General features: G+C 41.1%; 1 protein-coding gene across 1 annotated transcript; it reads right to left on the reverse strand.

The window, feature by feature from the left end:
- Positions 1-6,063: 6,063 nt before the first annotated feature.
- Positions 6,064-7,466, reverse strand: LOC144651578 (protein 4.1-like). Its single transcript, XM_078511528.1, has 4 exons — positions 7,462-7,466; positions 6,716-6,768; positions 6,341-6,414; positions 6,064-6,125 (listed from the first exon to the last, which is right to left on the reverse strand). Exons 1-4 carry the CDS (start codon positions 7,464-7,466, stop codon positions 6,075-6,077), a joined length of 183 nt encoding a protein of 60 aa, XP_078367654.1. The 3' UTR covers positions 6,064-6,074.
- Positions 7,467-14,516: the final 7,050 nt, after the last annotated feature.

Genomic DNA, 14,516 nt, shown 5'->3' on the forward strand with positions numbered 1-14,516 from the left:
AGCTTATACAAGATATAGAAGACACTAAATGCATGGAGTTCATGAATACATGGATTGAAGACTTTGACAGTCAATGTGATATTTCTTACCGCTGCTCGATAGAATGAGCCTCGTCGATCAGCAGCTTTCTATCTGGTCGTGTAATATTGTGTTTAGACGCGACACAACAAAAACACAACTATGAGTTCCAAACGAATGGTGTCAGTTGAAATAGCAATAACTTGAATTTCCAAAACCAGCGTGCAAAACACAAAGACAGTCGTTTTACTTAATGACTACAGCAGGCAGGGCGGCTTCCTGTTCCATTTTTTTCTCGATGTCCTCCGACAATTGTAGTAAGGATTGCTGTACAGTTCTTTCGTACTCAAAACTCGAAACTTCTCCTTTCACTCAGCCCCAGCCTCTCCCTTTCTTTTACTGAGCAGGCGCAGACGAACATTTATGCATTGGACATGCGCTACCGGATGTCGTGGATTTTACGACATCCAATAGTCAGTGTTACCAGAGCCCTCCGTTTCGCCGACCACGTGACCAAAAGAAACGGAGGCTCTGGGAACGAGAATGGTTCGAGCAAAATACGGCCGACGAAAGAATAGTTAACGTGATCGTGAAGGGGAACGAGTTTGCGTTGCTGGTGCTCCAAATAACCCACTTAGGCTAAACATATCGCAGAATAGGGCAAACGACTGCCCCAATTTTAATCTGAGTTGGTTTTAAGGGAAAGGATAGGGCAATTTATACAGAGAAATCGCGCTGATTTCAACCCGACTTCGAAAACATCGCTGTGATCTGCGCATTTCGAGGACTTTTACTGCCAAAGAAGTTCGTCTGTGCTATTTGATATGGATTTAGCCGAGGGATGGAAACTGCGGTTTGTTCTGCAAAGGGCTTTTTCCCTTCAGCTTAAGTGAGCGCATAAAAAAGGCAAGTAAGCTACGAGATTCATATTTAATATCCTCTGATGCACCTCTCAGCTTATCCATCTTATCAAAACCTCGTGTTGCATTTATTTTTACAATGATGTAGACACCATCATTGTAAGTTTATTCGCGGTAGCCTGACATAATGCTGTAATATTTCGTATGAGCAAAAAGAAATTAAACTTGGACAAACATACATGTACATACATCTCACCCACATGCATGTTATGTTGTTCTTTTGCATAATGGTTGTTTAGGGGAGTCTGGTGTTGTAGTTTTACAGTGCTGTCTCTCATTGAAATGAGAATAAAAAATTTATAACTAGCGGGGGAGGGGGGGGGGGGAGAAAGTCGGCACTTTTCTTTGAATACATAGCAGTGTTTGGAAACGGTGCGAACCTATGTCAATCAAGCCGTTGCTAAGAAAGACGTCAAACCAGAGTTTTGTTTTCTCCGAAAGATTTAAATATCAATGACTGCGTGCTTGTGAAATGCGAATAGTGGCGGTGTTTGCGTCTGATGTTTTACGCCGCTGAGATGTTTTTGGCATTTTCAGCCAGATTTCTCACCTGATGTTTCACGTCACTGAGAATGTTTTGGCGGCGTGGAATAAAAAGAGAAAATTTTGTCACGGTTGACATTTAACAATCAAAACATGGGAAATCATTTCAGAATCATTGGAGTTATTTTTAATCAGTATAATTCGCAAGCGTTACTTTGGCAGACTGATCACCGTTATAAAACATCTTTCAAACTGGTATTGACAGCAACTGTGTCATTGGAACTGTGGCAAAAATAAATAAAGCTGTCTTTCATTGAACCGAGAATAACAATTTCAAGATTCAAATATCCATATAAATATACAAATATCCACATACATATACAATCTATGCCATTAGGAATGTGGCAAGATTAAATAAATTTTTGGTAATAGATTTTTGGCTCACTCCAACTCTGCTGTCAGTTAAATGTTATAATGCAGTCTGTTGTAAATGAGAGAAGACGATTGCCTGAGAAAATACTAGGCTTTAATCACCAAATCTCTGTCTATACAAACATGGCGGCCAACTGCAACCACGAGGCGACCACAAGGATCGCAGGCTCATACAAGAAAGTTGAACATACTACATGTACGACACAATGAATTATAACGTAATGCAAAACTCGCAGTGTTCAAGTCCAGAGGGCCTTTAAGAGGGCCTCTTGCAATGTCATTTATACAACATTCACCCTGTCCTTTAAAGATCAAGTCTAACAACAGGACGACGAACTCGTTGGGAGCGACGTACAGGTTCTGAGTCCAGTACTGGTGTAAGTTCAGGTTCAGGTTCAGGTTCGGGCACAGATGATGGTTCTGCGTCAGGCGTGACACTCACATGTGTGTCAAGAGGCAAGTTCTCTGCTTCCTCTGGAATACATTCTGGTGCTGGCTGAGCCTTGACAACTTCCATGTAACCCTTGGGTGCGAGGTGCTTTGTGGCCACCGTCGTCTCCCTACCGTCAGGATAGCGCACATGTGCATAGTGAGGGTTTGCCTGGAGTAGTTCCACTTCATCGACCAAAGGGTCCATCTTGCTTGTGCGCACCTGGCGTTTAATGTGCACTGGGCCAGGTGTAGCTAGCCAGGTGGGAATGGAGGCACCAGCTGACGATCGGCGTGAGAAACCAAAGAATCGCTCATGTGGAGTTTCATTGGTGGCAGTACACAAAAGAGAACGAACAGAGTGCAGCACATCGGGGAGGACATCCTGCCAGTTCTTGAGTGGTAGGTTCTTGGATTTCAAACTCATAGTAACTGCCTTCCATATCACACCATTGCATCTCTCTGCTTGCCCATTTCCTTCTGGGTTGTAACTGGTAGTTCGGCTTGAAGCTACTCCTTTTGAAGACAGGAATTCACGTAACTCTCTGCTCATGAATGAAGCTCCGCGGTCTGAATGGACATATGCTGGCATTCCAACAAGTGAGAACAGCGATGTAAGGCACTTTATGACTGTGTTCGTGGACACATCAGGACATGGGAAAACAAATGGGAACCGGGAATACTCGTCAACAACCATAAGGAAGTACTTGTTTCCGTTATTTGTCGGAAGAGGGCCTTTAAAGTCGATGTTGATCCTCTCAAATGGCTGAGTGGCTTTGATAAGGGGAACCTTCTCTGGGCGATGGTACTGAGGTTTACATTCACAACAAACAGGGCACCGGCTTGTCATCTTCTTAATCTCATCCAGGGAATAAGGTAAGTTCTTGGTTCGCACAAAGTGGTTTAGTCTGGTGATGCCTGGATGGCAGAGCGCTTCGTGAAGCTTAAAGAGGGAATCTTCAGTGGGCATGGCACATGTAGTCCTGGACAGTGTGTCAGCTGGGATGTTATCTCTGCCGGGACGATAGAAGATATCAAAACTGAAGCAGGAGAGTTCGAGTCTCCAACGCAGGAACTTCTCGTTCTTTATCTTTCCGCTGTGCTGCTTGTCAAACATGTAGGACACCGATTTCTGGTCAGTTTTCAGGATGAAGTGTCTTCCAGTAAGGAAGTGTCTCCAATGCCTCACCGCTTCTATTATGGCCTGGGCTTCCTTCTCTATGGATGAATGCTTCAGTTCACTGCCTTGAAGAGTTCGTGAGAAGAAGGCAACAGGTTTTCCATTCTGGTTGAGAGTGGCTGCTAGTGCTACTTCGGACGCATCAGTTTCAACTTCAAAGGGAATGGTCTCATCAATAGCGGTGACAACAGCTTCTTCTATCGTCTTCTTGAGACTTTCAAATGCTTCAACAGCTGGCTGGGGCAGAGGGAACGACTTGCAAGAAGCAATCGGCTTGATTCGATCCGAGAACCTTGGGATCCATTGTGAATAATAGGAAAATAACCCGAGACACCTGCTCATGGACTTTGAGTCGTGTGGAATGGGGAGGTCACGCAGGGGCCGTAGACGATCGGGATCTGGCCGTATGGTACCCTCCTCGATGATGTATCCGAAGACGGGGAGACGCCGGGTTGAGAAGATACACTTTTCAGTGTTGTAACAGAGGTTCTTGCGTTTGGCAGCTTCAAGGAAATGTTCCATGTTAGTGTCATGGTCTTCTTGGTCCTTGCCGCAAATGGTAACGTTGTCAAGGTAAGGGAAGCTGGCTTCGAGATCATTCTCATCTACAAACTTCATCATCTCCCTCTGAAAACAGGCTACTCCATTGGTGACCCCAAAGGGCAGGCGAGTGAACTGATAGAGATTTCCTCGAGCTTCAAAGGCGGTGTAAGGCTTGTCTTCCTTCTTAAGCGGTACTTGGTGGTACGCACTCCGTAGATCGATTGTGCTAAATACTCTGTACTGGGCCATCTTGTTGACCATGTCACTTATCCTCGGCAATGGGAAAGCATCTAACAGTGTAAACCTGTTGATTGTTTGCGAGTAGTCGATTGCAAGCCTCTTCCTGTGATTCTCGTCTTTAGTTACAACGACTTGTGCCCGCCATGGTGAAAGGCTTGGTTCAACAATGCCTTCTTTGAGCAATCTTTTCACTTCCTCGTCAATAAAAGTGGAATCCTCTTGGCTGTATCTTCGAGACTTCGAGGCAATGGGATGGCAGTCTGCAGTCAGATTCGCAAAAGGCTCAGGTGGGTCTATATTTAGTTTACTAAAACCACAGACGGACAAAGGTGGTTCAGAGCCCCCGTAATGGAAAGTGACGCTCGAATGCTGGGATTGGAAATCAATACCAAGGATTAGGTCAGCACAAAGTCCAGGCAAGACGGACAGTTTGTAATCTGCATATTTACGTCCTTGGTAGGAGAGCTCAGCGACACAGGTACCGGTGATACTAACTGTACGAGATGCTGATGTAGCCATGGATACTGTACCAGATGAAGGATGAACGGTAAGAGCTACCCTCTCTACCAACCTTGGATGAATAAAGCTTTCAGTGCTACCACTATCAAAGAGGGCTTTGACCTCCAGTCCTTGGATGGTAACAGTTCCTGAAGACTTTGAGAGGGATTCAGGGGTACCGACTGTGGCAAGTGTAGGAGACCAGGCTGCAGCTGAAACTTTATTCTTGCTTATCTTCTTTCCATGGCAAACTTTTGCAAAATGGCCCTTCTTCTGACAATTAGAGCAAACTACATCACGGGCAGGACATTTTGAACGAGGATGGTTGCTGTTTCCACAGAAGAAACAAGTAGTCGCTTGAGGTGAACCATTTGATCCTACCGCAGCTAGCGTGCTGGGATCTATCTGCTCTTGATCCACCGTAGTGGCGGGTGGAATGGCTGCATTGACAGATGAAGGAGGACCAGAGTAGGATTCGGAGTTACGCATTGCCAATTCCAGAGAACGAGCTTGATCAAATATGGCCTTCAAATCTAGCGTATTATTCTCCAGTAACCTCTGACGGATTGAAGGTGATCGTAAACCAGTGATAAAAGCGTCACGGATGCTTTCTTCGCAATATTTAGAAGCAGTGACACTTTGGAAGTTGCAATCCCTGCTAAGCGTTTTCAGAGCTTGAAGGAATTCATCCAAAGTCTCGTGAGGTTGCTGGCACCTCGTGGCAAGGATATGGCGGGCAAATATTTCGTTCCGGGGTTTAACAAAAAGAGCTTGTAATATTTCTACGGCTGCTTCATAGTCGGTGCACTCCTCGATGTGCTGAAAGATTGAGGGAGAAACGTAATTCACCAATACCGAGAGCTTGTCGAGGTCTCTTTGTGGTAGGACAGCCAAAAAGTTATCGAAGGTTCGTTTCCAATGAAGCCATTCTTTCGAAGCTTGGCCACTGCTAGGGTCCGTTTCCAGGCGCTCCGGACGAAGTACTTTGTCCATTGAGACTGGTGATTAAATTGTTGTAAATGAGAGAAGACGATTGCCTGAGAAAATACTAGGCTTTAATCACCAAATCTCTGTCTATACAAACATGGCGGCCAACTGCAACCACGAGGCGACCACAAGGATCGCAGGCTCATACAAGAAAGTTGAACATACTACATGTACGACACAATGAATTATAACGTAATGCAAAACTCGCAGTGTTCAAGTCCAGAGGGCCTTTAAGAGGGCCTCTTGCAATGTCATTTATACAACACAGTCATTAACATTATTGTTGCGGGTTCTAAAAAAGGACCCAACAGCTACGTAGGGGGCCATTGAGGACAGACTTTGTCCTACCTATTTTGTTTGTGAAGTTCCCTGATTTTGTCCAACAGTTCTTGTGTCTATACAATATAAATAAGAGACACAAATTAACCATTCACTTTTCATGGTTCTACCTTTCCATTGAGAAGGTGGACAGACACCAACAAAAAATTTGGGAACTGTCAGTCTACAGATGGGATAAATTGCAACTCAAATAAAATCAATGTCCACCAATCGTTAGAGCCTAAGACATAGTGTATATAGTTACATTTAGAAAGAACTTGAGGTCAATTACCTGGTTGGGAGCAAAGACCATTCCATCCAAATAATCCGTTCCATGCTCGCGAGCTTCATAATCACCAACGTCACCTATGTTAGGAGTCAATAAATTAAGTATTATTTTATTATCAAGTATTACCATGTGGACACAATATTGTTATCAGAGAAAAAACTCACTGAAGCTTGGGCCTGGAGAAAAGTCCCTCTGTGTTGCTTAAAATCAAGCTCTAAGGGTTGCCGCAAACAAGAAAACATTGTTGCAAAATGTTTCCCTAGTTCCCTGCACAAGCTGCCAACATTTGTACAGGATGAAAAATTTATATCCAAGAAGCAAAATATGTTTCTTGCCTGGCTGCACTTCACTTGTTTTGCAACTCTCTCTCTGACTTACCCTGTACAACGTAAGATCCTAGTACAGCTTGGTTGCTGAAGGAGCGTGGTAATCTAAAAATATTCAAATGTTTAAATGTTAGTCAGCCACCAAGCCAACCTTCATTGCATTTTCAAGTAGCACTAAATCATGTTGACACTGCCCCTCTAACGCGTATCACCAAAAGTGCGCATCGAGTAAAGGTGAGTACAGTAACAAGAATGAAGCGGGCATTGCATAATGTGCGTCAGGGCCCACAGAAGGCGTATGTCAATAAAAAACAGTTGCTGTTACTAGTTGCTAAATCCGCCGCTTAGGCGCATTGACAACACTCAAGGCGCATTATTAGCTAGGTGGTTATTTTAGCTTCGGTTAGATCGCTATACACCACGAGTCCACATATTTTAAACACAAGATACTATTCAATGACCCAAACGTTATTCAGTTTATTGATATCACGGATTATCAGAACCTGAACAATGTTTCGCCTACGAAAAACGTTTATAAGAATGGATGAAATTGGATAATATGTTCCTCCGATATTAACCTTAACCAATTTTCTGCGTCGAAAGTAGTTTTTTTTTATTTGAAGCAAAAAGAAAGGAAATATATATTAATGTGTAGAACTTGGTTTCGTGAGATGTTTGGCTTGTGTTTCGTGACTGAAAAAGTGCTTTCTTGAAAAGTATGTTTGGTTTGACATGAACTGTTTTTCTTATTGACTTAATGCTTTTCAATGGTCACGTTTTGTTTTCTTGAACACAAACAGCATTCTGAACTCAAGCAAGTGTTCTCCTAGGTAACAATTCACCAACCTGCCTCGTCATTCCTTCTTTTGCACCTTTGTCGTCTTTTGTTTAAAATTGTAAAGTTTTAGCGCTAATTTCACATGATCAGCCTTAAAATTGTTTCTTCTCTCTAACGGCATTTGTTAAAGCAAAAACTCGTTTTTATTTTCCGCAGTCTGCGAGCAGTATTAATCGCTTTTCTTTTCGTGACTTGTTACGTGTAAACAATTGGCGCCAAAGTGAAGCCATTTAGATAAAACGTTTCGTTAAAGAAAGTGTTTTCTTGAAAAGTCATTTAAGTTTGACGTTGAATGTTTTTCTCTTTTAAGTGCTTTTAAATGGTCACGTTTTGTATTCTATATACAGCTAATTCGAGAAAGGTTGTCAGAAAAAAGCACAAAAGTGCACGCGACTAGACCTAAAGGTTGTCTGGGTATTCACTCGCATTATGCATATTTGCCTGTACGTAATGTACAAGTTTGTATTTTTCCACGTGAAAATTTTGTTTTTCCATCCATCTTAAAAGTATTCGGCACGTGCAGTAGCTCTCTACTTCTACCTTGTCGCGTGCACTTTTGTCCTTTTTTCCGACAACATATTTCTCGAATTAGCTGTAAACAAAAATATGCCTGAACATAACGAAATATATTCCTAGGTAACAATCGCTAAACCTGCCACAGATGTCAATTTAATATCGGCTTATCGCTACTAATTAGGGCCTTATAAATCGTAGAAAACCACAGATCACATTCAGTTTTCCACGGAGAACTGGAAGGCGTATTGCAGAATCTTTAGACTGCGAACAGGCTTTCCGGAGATTTCCGAAGAGCGATTGTGGTGAGTCATGTTTGAAGTTAGTTTGTAGTAAAAATAGCTGAGTAAATGAGTTGCTCGACTTAACGTGCATATTGCCAAACGAGTTCGTGAGGAAAGTATCTACTGATAAAAGCCGCGTCTCGTTTTGTTAAGGCTGCAAAACATATTTTACTTATAGAAAGACGAACAGCAGACAAACAAAGTTATAGTGAAATCGTCTTATCTTCAAACTCAACCGAATGAAAAATATTGCATACTACGATTTCTCTTTCTTGTATTCTGTTTGAAGTAAACCAGGGCATTAGTCCGCTTGATGATTTATTAGGCAATATATATATATATATATATATATATATATATATATATATATGTCCAGAGAAAGGCGACCAACTGTTACTGTTTTCAATTGCAATTTTATCCCTTCGGTCATTTTGAACTTTTGAAATAAACCCTAACATTCTAAACAAGCTTTAAAGTAAGTAGAATTCATTGACAATAGTTGTATACTGCGCATTTTTGTGCTTGGTTTTAATTATTTCAAAATATTTCCTATTGTCACAACTTCGAAATTTAATGCACAGTTTTTGCGCGCCTTTTTAATACCCTGTGTCTTGGGTTAATTCGTCTTTTTCTCGTGGAGCTAGAGGCTAAGAATTGACGAAAAAATTCCAATCTCGCCGTGGTCGCCGATACGCGTAGAACAACTACTCGTAAGATTTGAAGTAAAAAGAAGGGCTGCAAACATTCTTGTGATGATCCATTTTGGAGCTGTAACGATACGTTTTACGGCTATTTAACGCGTATTTGCCTGTACTTGAGAGCTCGGCAAATATCACTGCTAAGAGCTAAAGCCCTTGAGGGGTGAGCGAATAAACACAGGGGCACCCAACAGACCGTTTTCGGTGAATAACTGTTCGGAAGACATCGCCTACGATTTTCGGATAATTTAAGTGGGGAAAGTGATTCGTGTTGTTTTCGGCGAGATAAAAAGGCTGTATTTGGGTACGAAGAAAGATCACTGAGCTAGGATTTTCCGTTTCGGTGAATAACTGTTCGGAAGACATACAATCGCCTAAGATTTTCGGATAAAAGTTTGACGAAAACTAATTGCTATTGTAAATATTTAAGCTTTCTAAAATCGGCTTTTACGACTCGTATTTGTAATAAAATGAAAAAGAAATATTTTCGCATTGTTTAGGTTTGTTTTAATGTCTTGGCGATTTGTAGCGCGAGAGAGCAGTTCTAGGAGTTTAAGACGGATTCCGCTGAAAGTTCGAGCAATGAGTGCGAAAATTAAGTACCAAAAATCCACTCATTGCACGGCAACATTTTCTATATTATTTAAAAGATCTCATCGAAATTCATTTGTCTTAGTGACCCCGCAATCAAATTCTAAAGCATTCTCGAGAAAATTAAAGTCAAACCTCGAAAAAATGTATAAAATGCGCGCCATTTTGTTTTGAACTGGTGCAAAACGTCCGTTTTAACTGAAATAAAGATAACTTCAAATCCATTTTTCTCTCGCGGGGTCAGCTCGAGTGCTAAATTTTTGGCAGGTTTTTGTAAGCTAAGAGGTCTTTTTGGTAACTTTATTTTTGCCTGTATTGCTCGAAAATTGTGCGGAAACCATCTTAAGTTTTCAGGACTCGTCTATAGAATACAAATATTTATACAAGGCGTGCAACTTCGACATCGACGATTCGGGTACCGTCTCTGGAATGTAGCCGAAAAAACATATTTTCTCGAGCTCGAATCGCTTTAATTAGACATCGGCCGGTCCTCGAAAGAATATCCTTTGAACTATAGTCTGGCCCAATTTGCGTGCAATCAGTTCGTGCCGTTGTCCTTTAAAACTAGATGGAATATCAAATTAGGTCGTAAATTTGCCGAATTACGATGATCTGTAGTTGGTCAAATTTTTTGCCTTTGCCCTCCCCTTAAAAGCCAACGTTTTCCACTTCAAAACGTCCTCTGGGGTACCCCAAAGATATACTGTTCGGAAATCACGACGGCGAAGCCGAAGACAACGTAAACTAGGAAATCAATTTGTACTCGCTATTACGTGGAATTGTTGAGTGAACTAACGAATATAATTGTGAAAAATGTTTATATGATTTAAAACATTAGAAGTTGAGGTGAAAATTAAATTTCCAGTTTACGTTGTCTTCGGCTTCGTGAAAATCGCATAAATTGTCCAAGTAGGTGGTACAGATCATCGTAAATCGGCAAATTTACGACCTAATTTGATATTCCAGCTAGTTTTAAAGGACAACAGCACGAACTGATTGCACGCAAATTGGGCCAGACTATAGTTCGAAGGCCGGCTATTCTTTCGAGGACCGAGATCTCCAATGAAAGCGATTCGAGAAAATATGTTTTTTCGGCTACATTCCAGAGACGGTACCCGATTCGTCGATGTCGAAGTTGCACGCCTTGTGCAAATATTTTTATACCATGCCATAGAAAATACAGCCAATCAGAATACAGGAAAGCCGTTGTATATTAAACGGTATTCAACCCAACCTTCCCATCGTGCGCTGCGATCTTATTCTCGATGAAATTTAGTGAGCGTATTTTCTATGGCATGGTATAAAATAGTTACACAACACTTTCTCGTGGTATACTATGGAATATCCCACGAGTCACTTGTATTTTCTCGGTATACACACGAGCCTTTAGGCGAGTGTGTATACGAAGAAAATACAAGTGACAAGTACGACCAAGTATACCACTCGAAAGCGTTGCATAACTAGTATGTATTCTATACACGGGTAGAAAACTTAAACTCCAAGAACTGCTCTCTTGCGCTACAAATCGCCAAGAAAACGGCATAAAAAACAAATCTAAACAATGCGAAAAAATTTCTTTTTCATTTTATTACAAATGCGAGTCGTAAAAGCCGATTTTAGAAAGCTTAAATATTTACAATAGCAATTAGTGAAGAAATTTGAATATTCATATAACAAGTTATAGAGCGTGTAATTTCCCACTTGTAAGCGTTTATAGAACGAGGTATACATGGAATACAACAAGTAATAGAGCGTGTAATTTCCCACAAGCGTTTATAGAACGAGGTATACATGGAATACAACAAGTAATAGAGCGTGTAATTTCCCACAAGCGTTTATAGAACGAGGTATACATGGAATACAACGAGTAATAGAGTGTGTAGATTCCCACAAGCGCTTATAGAACGAGGTATACACGGATGTATTACTTGGCCAAACGGGACTTGTAAAGTTACTATACGTTGTGTTTCCTTTCATGACAAGCGCTTTCCATCTACGCGGTCGCATATTTGTAATGCGCGGAAACGAAAAATCGTTAGATTTGTAAAATCCGCAGTTTTCGCAAATTTTATAAAATCCGCAGCGCCGCTTTGCTGATCTGTTGTTATTGACATACTTGCTCCACAGTGGGGAGGGAAACAGCCTCCTCCAAAACAGCAAATCATAGACATCCAAGGAAATGGTACATTACTCTGTGATGCAACTGGAGATCCTGCACCATCATTTACATGGTTCAAGGATGGAAAAAGAATCACTTCTTCCACGTAAGTTAGCTGAGATTTACTGCGCTCTCTGTGCAAGGTTAATTTTATTTCTTGGCCATGCCTTACACTATAGGCTGCCAAAATTGAGTCGATAGCCACCCAAAACTATGTAGTTACCTTGTGAATGGAAGACGCAGTGGCAAAATCAAATGGTTTGAAGTACACTATATTCTGGATCGTACGTACTGTCATAGGCTTCACAAGCACTACCGAGGCCACTGTGTTGTGTTCTTGGGCAGGCATCCCTTCCAGAGGGAGTAGCAAAACTCTTATCAATACATACATTGAAAACCAGGAATGCTTGGGCAGTACATAGTTGTCCACTAGCCTATTGGCTTGTGTAGACAGAGCTGAACAGATGTCAAAACTCTTATCTTTCTCACATAAATTTTGTGGAAGCTTGTCACAACCGCCGGTAAGATTTCTTTGTAATGGTATACTTGTAGCTTAGCTCAGTATCAGTGGTTAAGATTTCTATCTTGCTTTTTACAGGCCTCAAGTGAAAATTGAAAACAATAAGTTGGTGTTCAAAAATGTGAGATTGGAAGAGGATGGGATGTATCAGTGTGTTGCAGAGAGTAGTCTGGGAATGATCGTGTCTTCCACTTGGATCAATGGTAATTACTGCTCAGTAACTGCTAGATTTATTTTGACACACAGTGTACCTGTCTTCTTTGCTCAAAGGCAAGTCAATAGAGATGAGTGATGTTCTTATAACAAGAGCATAAGACCAACGTACTTAAAGTTATGGTATAGGTTTATTGCGATATTATAAAGTCTCAATAGACCATTCCAGTGACTACAAACAGTGGTTTCAAGGTGAGGCTAGGGTGGACAAAACACAGCAAATATACGAATTTGTTCACCCAAGCATCGACACCATTGTGCGCGGGCACATGCAGTTATGGCAGAACATGTGTAATACATGGTTGCGTGGAGATATGAAATTTATCTTCGAGTATTCAAATCGATAGCTCAAGAGTGAGCACAATGAACAAGTGAGTTATCGGTTTTGAACACGAGAAGATAATTTCATATATTCAAGCAACCATGTATTATTCTATTTATTATATAAACCTAATAATTACGATGTTTTTGACGATTTTCCGAAGATTTCCGACCATTTTCCGAAGATCTCCGAAGATTTTGAAATGTTGTCCGAAGGTCGTACGGATGAATCCAAACATTTTCCGAAGATTTCCAAAGATTTCCGAAGATTGCCGAGGAAGATCTGAAGATGTTTCGACTTAAGGAGGCTCGATGTAGTATTTTTAGCCAAAGGGTGATTGTTTTGAAAATTAAAATTATCAAAGAAGCCAATGTTCGATTTTTGCCAAAATACACCATAATGATCAAATATGACCAAATTTTAATTTTTTACCCGTCACTTAGTCACAAAAGTTACCATAGCAACCATTGACGTTTTCTTTTGTTCTCAAACAAGCTTGATTTTCTCGAAATCTAGATTGACACTTGGTATTTATTTTTTGATATGTTCAAGTATAGAAGATTGACCACAGGGAGCAGAGGAACCAAATTCGATAACGCAACAGACTATTGAACAAGTTCCCCGCTGGCTTAACCGTCGCGTCAAACAAAAATGATCGGATAACGTATGACAAGCGCTACGAAATAGATCTAACATTTTAATGTTTACAAAGATCGAATTTGGCTCCTCTGCTCCCTGTGGATTGATTGTAAAACTATTACGTGTAACCCTCTGTAAATAAAGTTTGATTGATTGATTGATTGATTGATTGATTGATTGATTGATTGATTGATTGATTGATTGATTGATTGATTGATTGATTGATTGATTGATTGAACACAAAATTTTAGGAAAATCTGTAAGAGCGTTTTAGAGTAAATCCTTGCTCTAATCTAATCGAATCGCCAGTTGGAAAAAAGTGAGAAATACCAAGGCCCCTAATGGGAACCTTAATTTCCAGAGTGCTGAAATCACATACAAACGATTACGTCGTTCGCGGTAGACCCACACGAAAAGACGTTGAGCGCTCTCGGATCTCGGAGCGGGTCGGTCCTCAAGCCTTTATACGGGGAATCAATTTACGAGCGAACACAGGCACACCACCGGCACCCTATCTGTTCGTGGTTAATTATTAATGTTCACATGAGACAAACAAAAGAAAGTTTGAAATCTATACGGGTTACTGAAATAAAGCTCTGGAAATTACATATTTAAACTACATTTCGCTCTAAATATCTCAATGAAGTTTTGTGAAACGTTAACTTAATTGACTCATGTGTCGTATTTCTCTGCCTGCGCGGGCTGTTTTAAGCGCCTTTTTAAATGAATTAGCCGTCCGAAGGCCGGTATTAAAGAGAAGAAAGAGGAGAAAAGGCTTGCAAGTTGGCAGCCGCCAGCAGCGACTTCCTCCACTTCAAACCGGAATTAATGCCAAACTACTTAAAATCTCGCCTGTCTGACGACGACTGTCGATCGCTGAGTTGTTGCTCTATCTCTTCGCCGAATTTAAGCTTCATCTCTCCGACATTTTTCGAGAAAATCCATGTTGAAATCATGCATGCATACACCTTTCTCAATACGATCGGTGCCCAACTTAGCGAACAAAGGAATTCGAAACATGCAGAGTTGGGCACCGATCATATTCTGAATCATATTGAGAAAGCTGATACCTCTGCT

The sequence above is a fragment of the Oculina patagonica genome, chromosome 4 (genome assembly GCF_052425735.1).
Source record: "Oculina patagonica isolate OP01 chromosome 4, crgOcupat, whole genome shotgun sequence".
Taxonomy (NCBI): domain Eukaryota; kingdom Metazoa; phylum Cnidaria; class Anthozoa; order Scleractinia; family Oculinidae; genus Oculina; species Oculina patagonica.